Genomic DNA, 15,420 nt, shown 5'->3' with positions numbered 1-15,420 from the left:
CACACCCTCTCCAGCATTTATTATTTGTAGACTTTCTGATGATGGCCATTCTGACCAGTGTGAGGTGCTTTCTCATTGTAGTTTTGATGTGCATTTCTCTAGTATTTAGTGATGTTGAGCATCTTTTCATGTGTCTCTTGGTCATCTGTATGTCTTCTTTGAAGAAATGTCTATTTAGGTCTTCTGCCCATTTTTTGATTGGGTTGTTTGTTTTGTTATTGAGCCACATGAGCTCTTTGTAAATTTTGGAGACTAATCCTTTGTTGGTCGCATTGTTTGCAAATATTTTCTCCCATTCTGTGGGTTGTCTTTTCATATTGTTTATGGTTTCCTTTGCTGTGAAAAAGCTTTTAGGTTTAATTAGGTCCCATTTGTTTATTTTAGTTTTTATTTCCATTACGCTAGGAGTCAGCTCAAAAAAAGATATTGCTGCAATTTATGTCAAAGAGTGTTCTGCCTATGTTTTCCTCTAAGAGTTTTATAGTACCCAGTCTTACATTTAGGTCTTTAATCCATTTTGAGTTTATTTTTGTATATGGTGTTGGAGAATGTCCTAATTTCATTTTTTTATATGTTGCTGTCCAGTTTTCCCAGCACCATTTATTGAAGAGATATCTTTCCTCCATTGTATAGTTTTGCCTCCTCTGTCATAGATTAATCGACTATAAGTGTGTGGTTTATTTCTGAGCTTTCTATCCTGTTCCATTGACCTATATTTCTGTTTTTGTGCTAGTACTATACTGCTTTGATGACTGTACCTTTGTAGTATAGTCTGAAGTCTGGGAGACTGATTCCTCCAGCTCTGTTTTTCTTTCTCAAGATTGCTTTGGGGCTTCCCTGGTGGTGCAGTGGTTGAGAGTCCGCCTGCCGATGCGAGGGGCGCGGGTTCGTGCCCCAGTCTGGGAGGATCCCACATGCCACGGAGCGGCTGGGCCCATGAGCCATGGCCGCTGGGCCTGCGCGTCTGGAGCCTGTGCTCCGCAACGGGAGAGGCCACGACAGTGAGAGGCCCATGTACACACACACAAAAAAGATTGCTTTGGCTATTCAGGGTCTTTTGTGTCTCCATACAAATTTTAAGATTTTTTGATTCTAGTTCTGTGAAAAATGCTATTGGTAATTTGATAGGGATTGCACTGAATCTGTAGATTGCCTTGGATAGTTTAATCATTTTGACAATATCGATTCTTCCAATCCAAGTATGTGGTATATATTTCCATCTGTTTATGCCACCTTTGATTTCTTTCATCAGCTTCTTATAGCTTTCAGACTACATGTCTTTTGTCTCCTTAGGTAGGTTTATTGGTTCTTGTCCTCTTGTGGGCAGGGCAGTGCTCAGGAAGACTTTAAGCAGCCTGACTGCTGGTAGGTGGGGCTACATTCCTGCCCTGTTGGTTGTATGGCCTAGTGTGTCCCAGCACTAGAACCTATGGGCTGTTGGGTGGGGCTAGGCCTTGGGGAGGAAATGGCGACCTCCAGGAGGGCGCATGGTAATAAGTACTTGCCAGAACTGCTGCTGCCAGTGTCTTTGTCCCTGCAGTGAGCTACAGCCACCCCCCCGCCTTGGCGGGAGACACTCCAACACTAGCAGGTAGGTCTGGCCCAGTCTCTTATGAGGTTACTGCTTTTTTTCCCTGGCTCCTGGTGCATGAGACCTTGTGTATGCCCTGCAAGAGTGGAATTTCTGTTTCCCCCAGTCCTGTGGAATTCCTGTGATCAAAACCCACTGGTCTTCAAAGCCAGATTCTCCTCCCTTTGCCAGACCCCCAGGCTGGGAAGCCTGACATGGGGCTCAGGACTTCCACTCCTGTGGGAGAACTTCTGTGGTATAATTATTTTCCAGTTTGTGGGTCACCCACCAGGAAGGTTTAGAATTTGATTTTATCGTGATTGTGCCCTTCCTACCATCTTGTTGTGGCATATTCTTTGTCTTTGGATGTACGGTATCTTTTTTGGTAGGTTCCAGCATTTTTTGTTGATGGTTGTTCAGCAGTTAGTTGTGATTTTGATGTTTTTGTAAGAAGGCGTGAGTTCACATCCTTCTACTCTGCTTTCTTGCCAGACAATGCATATTCAAGTAGTCCCTGTAGCTGGTTTTAAATGGAAAAATTTTTTTCTTATTGTGGCAAAATATATATAAGATTTGCCATTTTCATCATTTTAAAGTGTACAATTCAGTGGTACTAGTTACATTCACAACATCGTACAACCATCACTACTATCTATTTTCAAAACTTCTATTACCACAAACAGAAACTCTGTAACACTAAGCAATAACCCTTAGCCTCTGGTAATCTCTGATCTACTTTCTGTCTCTTTGAAGTTGTCTATTCTAGATATTGCATATAATTGGAATTGTATAATGTTTGTCCTTTTGCATTTGGCTTATTTCACTTACAATATGCTTTCAAGGTTCATTGTGTTTGTAGCATGTATCAGAACCTCATTGCTTTTTATGACTGAATAATTTTTGTACATGGTGTAGAATTTTGATAGGCATTACACTGAATCTGTAGATCACTTTGGGTAGAGGTATTGACATGTTAACAAATTAAATCTTCTGCCCATGAACACAGGCTGTCTTTCCATTTATTTAGGTCTTCTATAATTTCTCTCAGCAATACTTCGCAGTTTCCAGTGTACAAGTCCTTCACCTCTTTGGTTAAACTTATTCCTAGGTATTTTATTCTTTTAAATGCTACTGTAAATAGAATTGCCTCCTTCATTTCCTTTTCAAATTGTTTACTGCAGGTGTATAGAAACACAATTGATTTTTGTGTGTTGATCATATACCCTGTAATTTTGCTGAATTTGTTTATTAATACTAGCAGTTTCTTGTGCATTCTTCGGGAGTCTCTCTCTATAGGATCATGTCATCTGCAAATAGAGATAGTTTTATTTCTTCTTTTCCAGTTGGATGCCTTTTCATTCTTTTTCTTATCTAATTGCTCTGGCTAGAATTTTCAGTAAAATATTGAATACCAGTGGGGAAAATGACCATGGTTGTCTTGTTACTGATGTTTGGAGGAAAGTTTTCATTCTTTCCTTTCAAGAATTTTAAACAGTTGAAAATAAAAGTAAATACTGGTTTCCCTCTTAGTCTTTGATCACCTACAGAATATAGGCATAACTATATCTTCATCCTAAGCTTTTGATAAACATTTTCAACTAACTTACCCCCAGAGACCCTCATTTAAGCAGAAAATGATCCATAAGTCAGTATTCTTGCTCTTTAATTAAATACTTAAAATACAGTAAAGAGAAAATTAGAATTCTGAAATGTGGTTACTTGCCACAATTAAATTGTATAGATAAAAAACAAAACCCATTTCTGGTGTAACATTACTTTTAAAAAGGTCTTATTTGGATTAGTATAGAAATAAAAGTTACTCTTCTGCCTATAAGAGAATAAACCAGTGATTAAAAATACACTTTATACAGCAGGAGGGATCCTTGTGGTGACAGGACTATTCTGTATCTTGACTGTGGTGGTGGATACGTGAACCTACATATGTGATAAAATTGCACAGAACATATACACATATATACAAATGAATGTATATTGTAAAATTTAGAAAACTGAATAAAGATTGGTGCATTGTATCATCAATTTCCTGGTTCTGATATTGTACTACAGCGTTGGAAGATGTTATCATGTCAGGAAAGTGGGAAAAGGGTACATATGATCTATGTTTTACTTCTCAAAATGACAAACGTACAATTATATGAAAACAAACTTTATAGAAGGACAGTCACCATTACTGCATTTTTTGTAGCAGTGCCAGCAGCAGCAAAAATTTGCAAAGAGGAAGAAAAACCAATGGCAGTGAATTATATATTTTCCTTTTAGAGAATAAAGAATATAGAAGTTCACATGAAATATTAGTGTGTAGGTGTTTGTTTAATTTATAAACAAATTTTATTGACATATTGAGCTTTATTGACATATCACTAATTGCTTGTTTTCTGGGGAAAAAAAATTTACCTAAAACATGGAACTATATTTTCCTGCTGGAGAATTCTTACATTTAAAACTTGCCAAGTCGATTAACAGGCAGTGATTTCAGGACATATTTGTAAGTGGAAAGAGCGAAGTATGAAAGAGTATAAATTGTATGCCATCTTTGTATAAGAAGAGAAATGAGATAAAATAAATGAAATGGCTTAATTTTATAAAAATAAACATATGAAAGGTAAACCAGAAACTAATTAATTTGGTTACTTATAGGGACTACACAGAAGGAATGCAGCAGGGAATAGTAACACATCTCTATGTATACTTTTTTGTAAAGTTTTGACTTTTGGAACCATATCAGTTGTTTTACACAGTCAAAAAACAAAAATAAAAAAGGATGAGAAAAAAATATCAAAATTGCATATAAACATCAACAAGCTAACCTAACTACTTCAAATGACTGACTAATTCTTCATATGGAGAACTAATCCAAGTAGTTCTGAACACAGTAATTTGACTATATACCTTCAAACTAAAGACAAAAAAGAATGCAAACAAAAATGCTTTTGCAGGTTTGTTTTTAGCAGGTCAGGAATTTTGAAACCATTTTGTATATACTGTAGGAATAAGCAAGTGTGCAAATGGACTGCTGCTAATAGAAGTCAGAGGTCTACTGTTTGAAAAGGAGTGCAAATATGGAAAGGGGGAAGGCAAGGAAAGACACTATATCACTATGAACTCATGACTTTCAAAAAGGCCAGTTAACAGAAAGAATGATGGGATTAGAAAATCACTGCTATGCAACCGTCTTAGTAATTAATACTGGCTCAGTAAATTGCCTTCCCCAATGTGGGTGGGCATCATACAATCCACTGAGGGTCTGAATAGAAGAAAAAGCAGAGGAAGGGAGGATGGGTTCCCTGCTTGCCTGCTTTAGCTGGGATATTGCTCTTCTGCCCTTGAACTGAGATTTTACACCATTGGCTTCCCTGGTCGTCAGGCCTTTAGTCTTAGACTGAAATTATACCACTGGCTTTCCTGGACCTCCAGCTTGCTGATGGTACATGGTAGGACTTAACCTCCATAATTGTATGAGTCAATTCCTCATAATAAATCTATCTATATAGGTAATTGTATATATAATTCATTATTAATCTATTATTAATTAATAATTATTACATCAGTAATAATTTTTATTGTTATTATTATATTACTATATGTATGTACATTTGCTATTGGTTCTGTTTCTCTGGAAAACCACAACCTAATGCAATTGCCAAAACAAAACATAAAATGTTATAATCATTTAAAATTGATCTAAAAATACAAAATGTTCAGTTTAATTTCAGGTTTTAAAAAATCCAAGTCTTTGGAATGGTCTTACAAAATAATAAAACAAATCTAAACAAATGGAATAAATAAAGAGCTTATTACTAAAGCTAATAAAACAGCTCTATTGACTAGGTCTGAGTAATTTTATGATGGGTGGAAAAAAACAATCAGAAACACATAATTTTTATACATTGTAAGATATCTTGGCTTGTACTTAAATTCATTAATTCTAACACCAAGTCATGGAGTGATATACATAAATAACAGGGATCTTTAGAAACAAATATTGAGGGAAATTAAATAAATACTGGCAAATTCCTAAGTGACCCATAACAAAGTTTCTTGCTCCTCCCTTGCTACTTGAAAGCTCACTGCTATGGAGCTACTGTGTATATGTATAACTGAATCACTCTGTTGTACTAACACAACATTGTTAATCAACTATACTCCAATATAAAATAAAAAGTTAAAAAAAAATGTTAAGCTGTAAGCAGATTGATGGGTTCAGAAGAAAAAAGGAAAAACACTATGAAAACTTAGGATAGCTTGAGTGGAGCTGATTCAGGGGAAAGCAACAGGTAAGTCTGGTTTGCTTACATGGTATCACTACTGTCCAAAAATACGTTCTCATTTCCTGTCTACTTTTACTTCTAAGTTTGTTATACTTCATACAACTGTATCAGAGATTAATTTGGTTTAGCAGGTAACTGCTTTCAAACACAAGATTATATGTGATTCAAAAATTGTTACTTGCCACTTGCTTTCTATATATCCCTTTGTACAGTTTGAGTTCTTATTATGTACATCTACTGTCTCTTTCAAAATATATTAAATGAGTTAAACAAAAAAATAATGCTTCTCACTTAATATCTAGTTGAGATTGGTTTCACCAAGGAAATTGGAACTTTGGTTAGAGGAAGGAGGAATGGTAATTGACAACAAAAATATCTGTGGGATAGGGCACATGAAAATATTTGGAACTGGGGGGAGTATGGCTAGGGAAAGCAGCTATAAAAACAGATAAAGGGGTACAGGTGATAGATGAAGCTGTCAAAGAAGGACACCTCTTTGAGAAAACTCTTCCCTTTGTCCCTACTGTACTCTAAGTGGCACTCCCCATATCTTTTTATCTAGACTACTACTGATTAATACTATACTTCACCTACATTATGAAAAAAAAAGACTTGTAGCCCTGACTTGAGGTTATAACCACAAATAACAACACAATTTCTATGGAAAATGCATTCTAAGGTTCACTCAAATGATTTAAAAAACACTCAGACCCAAGATTGAACCAGAAAGAAATAGAAAATATGAACAGACCAATCACAACTACTGAAATTGAAACAGTAATTTAAAAACTACCAAAAAACAAAAGTCCAGGATCAGATGGCTTCATGGGCAAATTCTACCAAACATCTGGACAAGAGTTAAAACTGACCCTTTTGAAACCATTCAAAAAATTGCAGAGGAAGGAACACTTCTGAACTCATTCTATGAAGTCAGTGTAACTCTGATACCAAAACCAGACAAACATATCACAAAAAAAGAAAATTACATGCCAGTACACACATGTAAATATCTTCAACAAAATATGAGCAAACCAAATCCAATGATACATTAAAAGGATCATACATCATGATCAAGTGGAATTTATCCCAGGGATGCAAGGATTTTTCAATATCAGCAAATCAATCAACATGAAACATATTAATAAATGAATAATAAAAAGCATGTGATCATCTCAATAGATGCAGAAAAAGCTTTTGATAAAATTCAACATCCATTTATGATAAAAATTCTCCAGAAAGTGGGCGTAGAGGGAATATACCTCAACATAATACAGGCCACATATGACAAACCCACAGCTAATATCATACTCAACAGTGAAAAGCTGGAAGCATTTCCTCTAAGATCAGGAACAAGACAAGGATGCCCTCTCTTGCCACTTTTATTCAACATAATTTTGGAAGTCCTAGCCACAGCAATCAGAGAAGAAAAACAAATAAAAGTAATCCAAATTGGAAATGAAGTAAAAGAAGTAAAACTGTCACTGTTTACAGATGACATGATACTATACCTAGAAAATCCTAAAGATGCCACCATAAAACTACTAAAGCTCATCAATAAATTGGTAAAGTTGCAGGATACAAAATTAATATACAGAAATTTGTTGCATTTCTATATACTAACAATGAAAGAGAAATTAAACAATCCCATTTACCAGCATATCCAACAGAATAAAACACCTAGGAATAAACCTACCAAAGGAGGAAAAAGACCTGTACTCCAAAAACAATAAGACTCTGATGAAAGAAACTGAAGATGACACAAACAGAAACACATACCGTACACCTGGATTGGAAGACTCAATATTGCTAAAATGACCATACTACCCAAGGAAATCTACAGATTCAGAGCAATCCCTATCAAATTACCAATAGCATTTTTCACAGAACTAGAACAAGTAATTTAAAAATTTGTATGGAAACACAAAAGACTCTGAAGAGCCAAAACAATCTTGAGAAAGAATGGAGCTGGAGGAAGCAGGCTCCCTGACTTCAGGCTATACTGTAAAGCTACAGTCATCAAAACAGTATAGTACGGGCACAAAAACAGACACATAGATCAATGGAACAGGAGAGACCAGAAATAAACCCACACACTTATGATCAATTAATCTACAACAAAGGAGGCAAGAATATACAATGGAGAAAAGACAGTCTCTTCAATGAGTGGTGATGAGAAAACCGAACAACTACATGTAAAAAGATGAAATTAGGACATTCTCTAACACCATATACAAAACTAAAATGTATTAAAGATCTAAATGTAAGACTGGATACTATAAAACTCACAGAGGAAAACACAGGCAGAACACTCTTTGACATAAATCGCAGCAGTATCTTTTTCAAGCTGACTCCTAGTGTAATGGTAATAAAAACTAAATTAAACAAATGGGACCTAATTAAACCTAAAAGCTTTTGCACAGCAAAGGAAACGATAAGCAATACGAAAAGACAACCCACAGAATGGGAGAAAATATTTGCAAACAATGCGACCAACAAGGGATTAGTCTCCAAAATTTGCAAAGAGCTCATGTGGCTCAATAACAAAAAAACAAACAACCCAATCAAAAAATGGGCAGAAGACTTAAATAGACATGTCTCCAAAGAAGACATACAGATGACGAAGAGGCACATGAAAAGATGCTCAACATCGCTAATTACTAGAGAAATGCACATCAAAACTACAATGAGAAAGCACCTCACACTGGTCAGAATGGCCATCATCAGAAAGTCTACAAATAATAAATGCTGGAGAGGGTGTGGAGAAAAGGGAACCCTCCTACACTGTTGGTGGGAATGTAAAGTGGTACAGCTGCTATGGAGAACAGTATGGAGGTTCCTTAAAAAACTAAAAATGGAGCTACCATATGATCTAGCAATCCCACTCCTGGACATATATACAGATAAAAACATGGTTTGAAAGGATACATGAGCCCCAATGTTCATTGCAGTGCTATTTACAATAGCCAAGACACCAAAGCAACCTAAATGTCCATTGACAGATGAATGGATAAACAAGGTGTGGTGTATATACACAATGGGATATTACTCAGCCATAAAAAGAATGAAACAATGCCATTTGCAGCAACATGAAAGGACCTAGAGATGATACTAAGTAAAGTAAGTCAGACAGAGAAATACAAATATCATATGATATGACTTATATGTGGAATCTAAAAAAACATGATACAAATGAACTTGCTTACAAAACAGAAACAGACTCACAGACATAGAAAACAAACTTATGGATACCAAGGGAAAAGTGGGGGGAAGGGAGGGATAAATTAGCAGTTTGGGATTAACAGATTCACATTACTCAATATAAAATAAACAACAAGGGCCTACTGTATAGCACAGGGAACTATATTCAATATCTTGTAATAACCTATAGGTTGTAATAACACATACACACACACACACACACACACACATATATATGTATATAAAATTGAATTGCTTTGCTGTACACCTGAAACTAACACAACATTGTAAATCAACTATACTTCAATTTAAATAAATAAATAAATAACATTTCGAAACATAACCCATAACCCATTTCTAAGTTAGAGTAGATATATTAACTTACAACATGAGACCATAAGCTCCCAATGGGTAGATGTTTCATTTTCCTCATCTTTACCCATCCATCCATCATTTTGTATGGCACACAGAAGATACAGCTGGAAAGGTAAATGAGCTGAACATATGAAGTACTTTAAAACTTGAACCCCCTGTTCTGCTTATTTCAATTTTTCCAGCCTCAGTGGATAGATATAAATATTCTTCCCAGAATACATAGGCAGTAGCCTTTTACACATAATGACTTCATTCAAGGCACCCTTGACAGGCCAATATGAAAATAACTGATGGCCGATAAGCCTTCTAGGTTCCTCTAGATTCCTTACTCTGCTGGCTTCACTGTATTCCTAGCTCTTGAACCAGCAATTATGTTCCAAGACAATGTATTACTTGTCCATCCATGTAAATCCAAAGAGGGTGTTTCCCTCAGTTTTACCCTAAGCTAGTCTCTTAAGCATAGGCTGGGGAAACTGGGCTAAATGGGTATTAAAATAAAGGTATCATATATCACCATCATATGAACATGGCAAAACACATCATAAATAAAGAATTTTACTTCTTTAAGAAAAAATACTTCTACTCAGGTATAAACCATTCATTTCTGCAAAGAAATGATTTATCTTAAATCATCACTTTAACAAATATGACCTTTTTCTTTTAAGACACACGAGTATATTATTTCAGCAACAACGAACTTACTCATCATTGTCTTCTGTAGTAGATTCCTTTCTTTTGGTTATACTGAGGTGATTCCAGTTTTTCCTCTTTCCTATATGTGTGCAATAAAAAGAATGTAAAGTTAAGGCAAAAACTGTCAAATTTTAAATAGAATTTAAATCACCAACTTTTCAACAGAAAATAAAAGGGTTGACAAATGAAAGAAGAGTAGGTAAAGAAAAAGTATCCTGAAATTTGTTACGAGAAAATTTTTTCACTATTGTGGATAACTTTTCAATAGGTAGTTTTTTTTTTAATTTGCCAGTCTCCTAATGTTTTATTCATGATTACATTATATAGAAGAAATAATCTTTTGAATAAAATTTCCACTGGGGCTTGGTATATTAAAAAGAAAAACTAGATAAACCCACTTTGATAATATAACTAGTTTAAAATACATTAGTTTTTCATCAAATATTTTCATGAGGAGGGACCCTCAAGATGGTAGAGGAGTAAGACATGGAGATCATCTTTCTACCCACAAATACATCAGAAATACATCTACACGTGGAACAACTCCTACAGAACACCTACTGAACGCTGGCAGAAGACCTCAAGTTTCCCAAGAGGCAAGAAATTCCCCACGTACCTGGGAAGGGCAAAAGAAAAAAGAAAAAACAGAGACAAAAGAATAGGGACAGGACCTGCACCTCTGGGAGGGAGCTGTGAAAGAGGAAAAGTTTCCACACACTAGGAAGCCCCTTCACTGGCGGAGACAGGGCGTGCCAGGGGTAAGTTTCGGAGCCACGGAGGAGAGCACAGCAACAGGGGTGCAGAGGGCAAAGCAGAGAGATTCCCGCACAGAGGGTCAGTGCCGACAGCACTCAACAGCCCAAGAGGCTTGTCTGCTCACCCACCAGGGCAGGTGGGGCTGGGAGCTTTGGCTTCGGCTTCAGAAGTCAGATCCCAGGGAGAGGACTGGGGTTGGCTGTGTGAACACAGCCTGAGGCGGGCTAGTGCAACACAGCTAGCTGGGAGTCCAGGAAAAGTCTGGAACTGCCTAAGAGTCAAAAGACCATTGTTTCGGGGTACGCAAGGAGAGGAGATTCAGAGCACTGACTAAATGAACTTCAGAGACAGGTGCAAGCCACGGCTATCAGCCCGGACACCAGGCACAGGCATGAAACACTAACGCTGCTGCTGCAGTCACCAAGAATCCTGTGTGCAAGCACAGGTCAATATCCACACCCATGCCGCAGGGAGCCTGTGCAGCCCACCACTGCCAGGGTCCCATGATCCAGGGACAACTTCCCCAGGAGAACACATGGCATGCCTCGGGCTGTTGCAGCGTCATGCTGGCCTCTGCCACCCCAGGCTCACCACACATTCTGTACCCTTCCCTCCCCACAGCCTGAGTGAGCCAGAGCCCCCAAATCAGCTGTTCCTTTAACCCCCTCCTTTCTGGGCAAAGAACAGATGCCAGAGGGCGACATACATGCAGAGGCAGGGCCAGATCCAAAGCTGAACCCTAGGAGCTGTGCGAACAAAGAAGAGAAAGGGAAATTTCTCTGTTCAGCCTCATGAGTAGCGGATTAAATCTCCACAATCAACTTGATGTCCCTGCATCTGTGGAATACCTGAATAGACAACAAATCATCCCAAAATTGAGGCAGTGGACTTTGGAAGCAACTACAGACTTGGGGTTTGCTGTATGTGACTGACTAGTTTCTGATTTTTATGTTTATCTTAGTTTTCAGCACTTGTTATCTTTGGTAGATTTGTTTACTGATTTTGCTGCTCTCTTCTTTTTTCTTAATTACCTTTCTTATTTTAATAATTTAAAAAATTTTCAATTTTAGTAACTTTATTTTATTTCATTAAAAAAATTATTTTTTCTTACTTTCTTTTTTTTCCTCCCCTTTCTTCTGAGCTATGTAGCTGACAGGGTCTTGGTGCTCTGGCCGGGTGTCAGGCCCGAGCCCTGAGGTGGGAGAGCCGAGTTCATGACATCGGACCACCAGAGACCTCACAGCCACACATAATATCAATCGGCAAGAGCTCTCTCCAATTCAACACTAAGACCCAGCTCCACTCAATGACCAGCAAGCTACAGTGCTGGACACCCCATGCCAAACAACTAGCAAGACAGGAACACAACCCCACCCATTAGCAGAGAGGCTGCCTAAACTCATAAGTTCACAGATACTCCAAAACATACCACTGGATGCAGTCCTGCTCACCAGAAAGACAAGATCCAGGCTTATCCACCAGAACCAGTCCCCTCCACCAGGAAGCCTACACAACCCACTGAACCAACCTTACCCACTGGGGGCAGACACCAAAAACAATGGGAACTAAGAACCTGAAGCCTGCAAAATGGAGACCCCAAACACAGTAAGTTAAGCAAAATGAGAAGACAGAGAAATAAATACACAGATGAAGGAGCAAGGTAAAAATCCACCAGACCAAACAAATGAAGAGGAAATAGGCAGTCTACCTGAAAAAGAATCCAGAGTAATGACAGTAAAGATGATCCAAAATCTTGGAAATAGAATGGAGAAAATACAAGAAACGTTTAACAAGGACCTAGAAGAAATAAAGAGCAAACAAACAATGATGAACAACACAATAAATGAAATTAAAAATTCTCTAGAAGGAATCAATAGCAGAATAACTGAGGCAAAAGAATGGATAAGTGACCTGGAAGATAAAATAGTAGAAATAACTACTGAAGAGCAGAATAAAGAAAAAAAATGAAAAGAATTGAGGACAGTGTCAGAGACCTCTGGGACAACATTAAACGCACAAACATTCGAATTCTAGGGGTCCCAGAAGAAGAAGGGAAAAAGAAAGGGACTGAGAAAATACTTGAAGAGATTATAGTTGAAAACTTCCCTAATATGGGAAAGGAAATAGTCAATCAAGTCCAGGAAGCACAGAGAGTCCCATACAGGATAAATCCAAGGAGAAACACACCAAAACACCTATTAATCAAGTTATCAAAAATTAAATACAGGGCTTCCCTGGTGGCACAGTGGTTGATAGTCCGCCTGCCGATGCAGGGGACGCGGGTTCGTGCCCCGGTCTGGGAAGATCCCACATGCCATGGAGCGGCTAGGACCGTGAGCCATGGGCGCTGAGCCTGCGCGCCGGAGCCTGTGCTCCGCAATGGGAGAGGCCACAACAGTGACAGGCCCGCATACCGCAAAAACAAAACAAAACAAAAATTAAATACAAAGAAAAACTATTAAAAGCAGCAAGGGAAAAGCAACAAATAACATACAAGGGAATCCCCATAAGGTTAACAGCTGATCTTCCAGCAGAAACTCTACAAGCCAGAAGGGAGTGGCAGGACATATTTAAAGTGATAGAAGGGAAAAACCTACAACCAAGATTACTCTACCCAGCAAGGATCTCAGATTTGATGGAGAAATTAAAACTTTACAGACAAGCAAAAGCTAAGAGAATTCAGCACCAGCAACCAGCTTTACAACAAATGCTAAAAGAACTTCTCTAGGCAGGAAACACAAGAGAAGGAAAAGACCTACAATAACAAACCCAAAACAATTAAGAAAATGGTAATAGGAACATACTTATTGATAATTACCATAAATGTATATGGATTAAATGCTCCAACCAAAAGACACAGACTGGCTGAATGGATACAAAAACAAGACCTGTATACATGCTGTCTACAAGAGACCCACTTCAGACCTAGGGACACATACAGACTGAAAGTGAGGGAATGGAAAAAGATATTCCATGCAAATGGAAATCAAAAGAAAGCTGGAGTAGCAATTCTCATATCAGACAAAATAGACTTTAAAATAAAGACTATTAGAAGAGACAAAGAAGGACACTACATAATGATCAAGGGATCAATCCAAGAAGATGATATAACAATTGTAAATACTTATGCACCCAACATAGGAGCACCTCAATACATAAGGCAAATGCTAACAGCCACAGAAGGGGAAATGGACAGTAACACAATCATACTGGGGGACTTTAACACCCCACTTTCACCAATGGACAGATCATCCAAAATGAAAATAAATACAGAAGAAACACAAGCTTTAAATAACACAGTAAACAAGATGGACTTTATTTATATTTATAGGACATTCCATCCAAAACCAACAAAATACACTTTCTTCTCAAGTGCTCATGGAACATTCTCCAGGATAGATGATATCTTGGGTCACAAATCAAGCCTTGGTAAATTTAAGAAAATTGAAATCATATCAAGTATCTTTTCCAATCACAATGCTATGAGACTAGATATCAAGTACAGGAAAAAAACAGTAAAAAATACAAACACATGGAGGCTAAACAATACACTACTAAATAACCAAGAGATCACTGAAGAAATCAAATAGGAAATCAAAAAATACCCAGAAACAGGGCTTCCCTGGTGGTGCAGTGGTTAAGAATCCACCTGCCAATGCAGGGGACATGGGTTGAAGCCCTGGTCTGGGAAGATCCCACATGCTGTGGAGCAACTAAGCCTGTGCTGTGTTCCACAACTACTGAGCCTGTGCTCTACAGCCCGTGAGCCACAACTACTGAGCCCACGAGCCACAGCTACTGATGCTTGTGCAACTAGAGCCTGTGCTCTGCAACAAGAGATGCCACCGCAGTGAGAAGCCCATACACCACAATGAAGAGTAGATCCTGCTTGTCGCAACCAGAGAAAGCTCGCGTGTAGCAACGAAGACCCAACACAGCCTAAAATAAATAAAATAAAATAATTTTTTTAAAAAAAGGTTTTAACAAACATGAAGTTCTAAACAAAAAAACCTAGAAACAAATGACAATGAAAACACAATGACCCAAAACCTATGGGATGCAGCAAAAGCAGTTCTAAGAGGGAAGTTTAGAGCAGCACAATCCTCCCTCAAGAAACAAGAAAAATCTCAAATAAACAATATAAGCTTACACCTAAAACAATGAGAGAAACAAGAACAATAAAACCCCAAATTTAGAAGAAGGAAAGAAATCATAAAGACCAGATCCGAAATAAATGAAAAAGAAATGAAGGAAACAATGGCAAAGATAAATAAAACTAAGAGCTGGTGGGCTTCCCTGGTGGCGCAGTGGTTGAGAGTCCACCCGCCGATGCAGGGGACACGGGTTCGTGCCCAAGTCCGGGAAGATCCCACATGCTGCGGAGTGGCTGGGCCCCTGAGCCATGGCCCCTGAACCATGGCAGCTGAGCCTGCGCGTCCGGAGCCTGTGCCCCGGAGAGGGAGAGGCCACAACAGTGAGAGGCCCGCATACCTCAAAAAAAAACAAAAACAAAAACAAAAACAAAAAAAAACTAAGAGC

At 38.0% G+C, this 15,420-nt stretch overlaps 1 protein-coding gene across 1 annotated transcript in view; it reads right to left on the bottom strand.

Annotated features, from left to right (window-relative positions):
- Nucleotides 1-15,420, bottom strand: part of ITGB3BP (integrin subunit beta 3 binding protein) — an 88,135-nt gene that overhangs the window by 23,376 nt on the left and 49,339 nt on the right. Inside the window, exon 4 of the mRNA XM_082653545.1 lies at nt 10,135-10,204. Within this exon, the coding sequence (XP_082509671.1) occupies nt 10,135-10,204 (70 nt within the window). The remainder of the gene's footprint in view (nt 1-10,134; nt 10,205-15,420) is intronic.

The sequence above is a fragment of the Grampus griseus genome (genome assembly GCF_964374135.1).
Source record: "Grampus griseus genome assembly, chromosome: 1".
Lineage (NCBI taxonomy): Eukaryota > Metazoa > Chordata > Mammalia > Artiodactyla > Delphinidae > Grampus > Grampus griseus.
The sequence above is the reverse complement of the archived record's forward strand: the minus strand, read 5'-3'. Positions and strand labels throughout refer to the sequence as shown.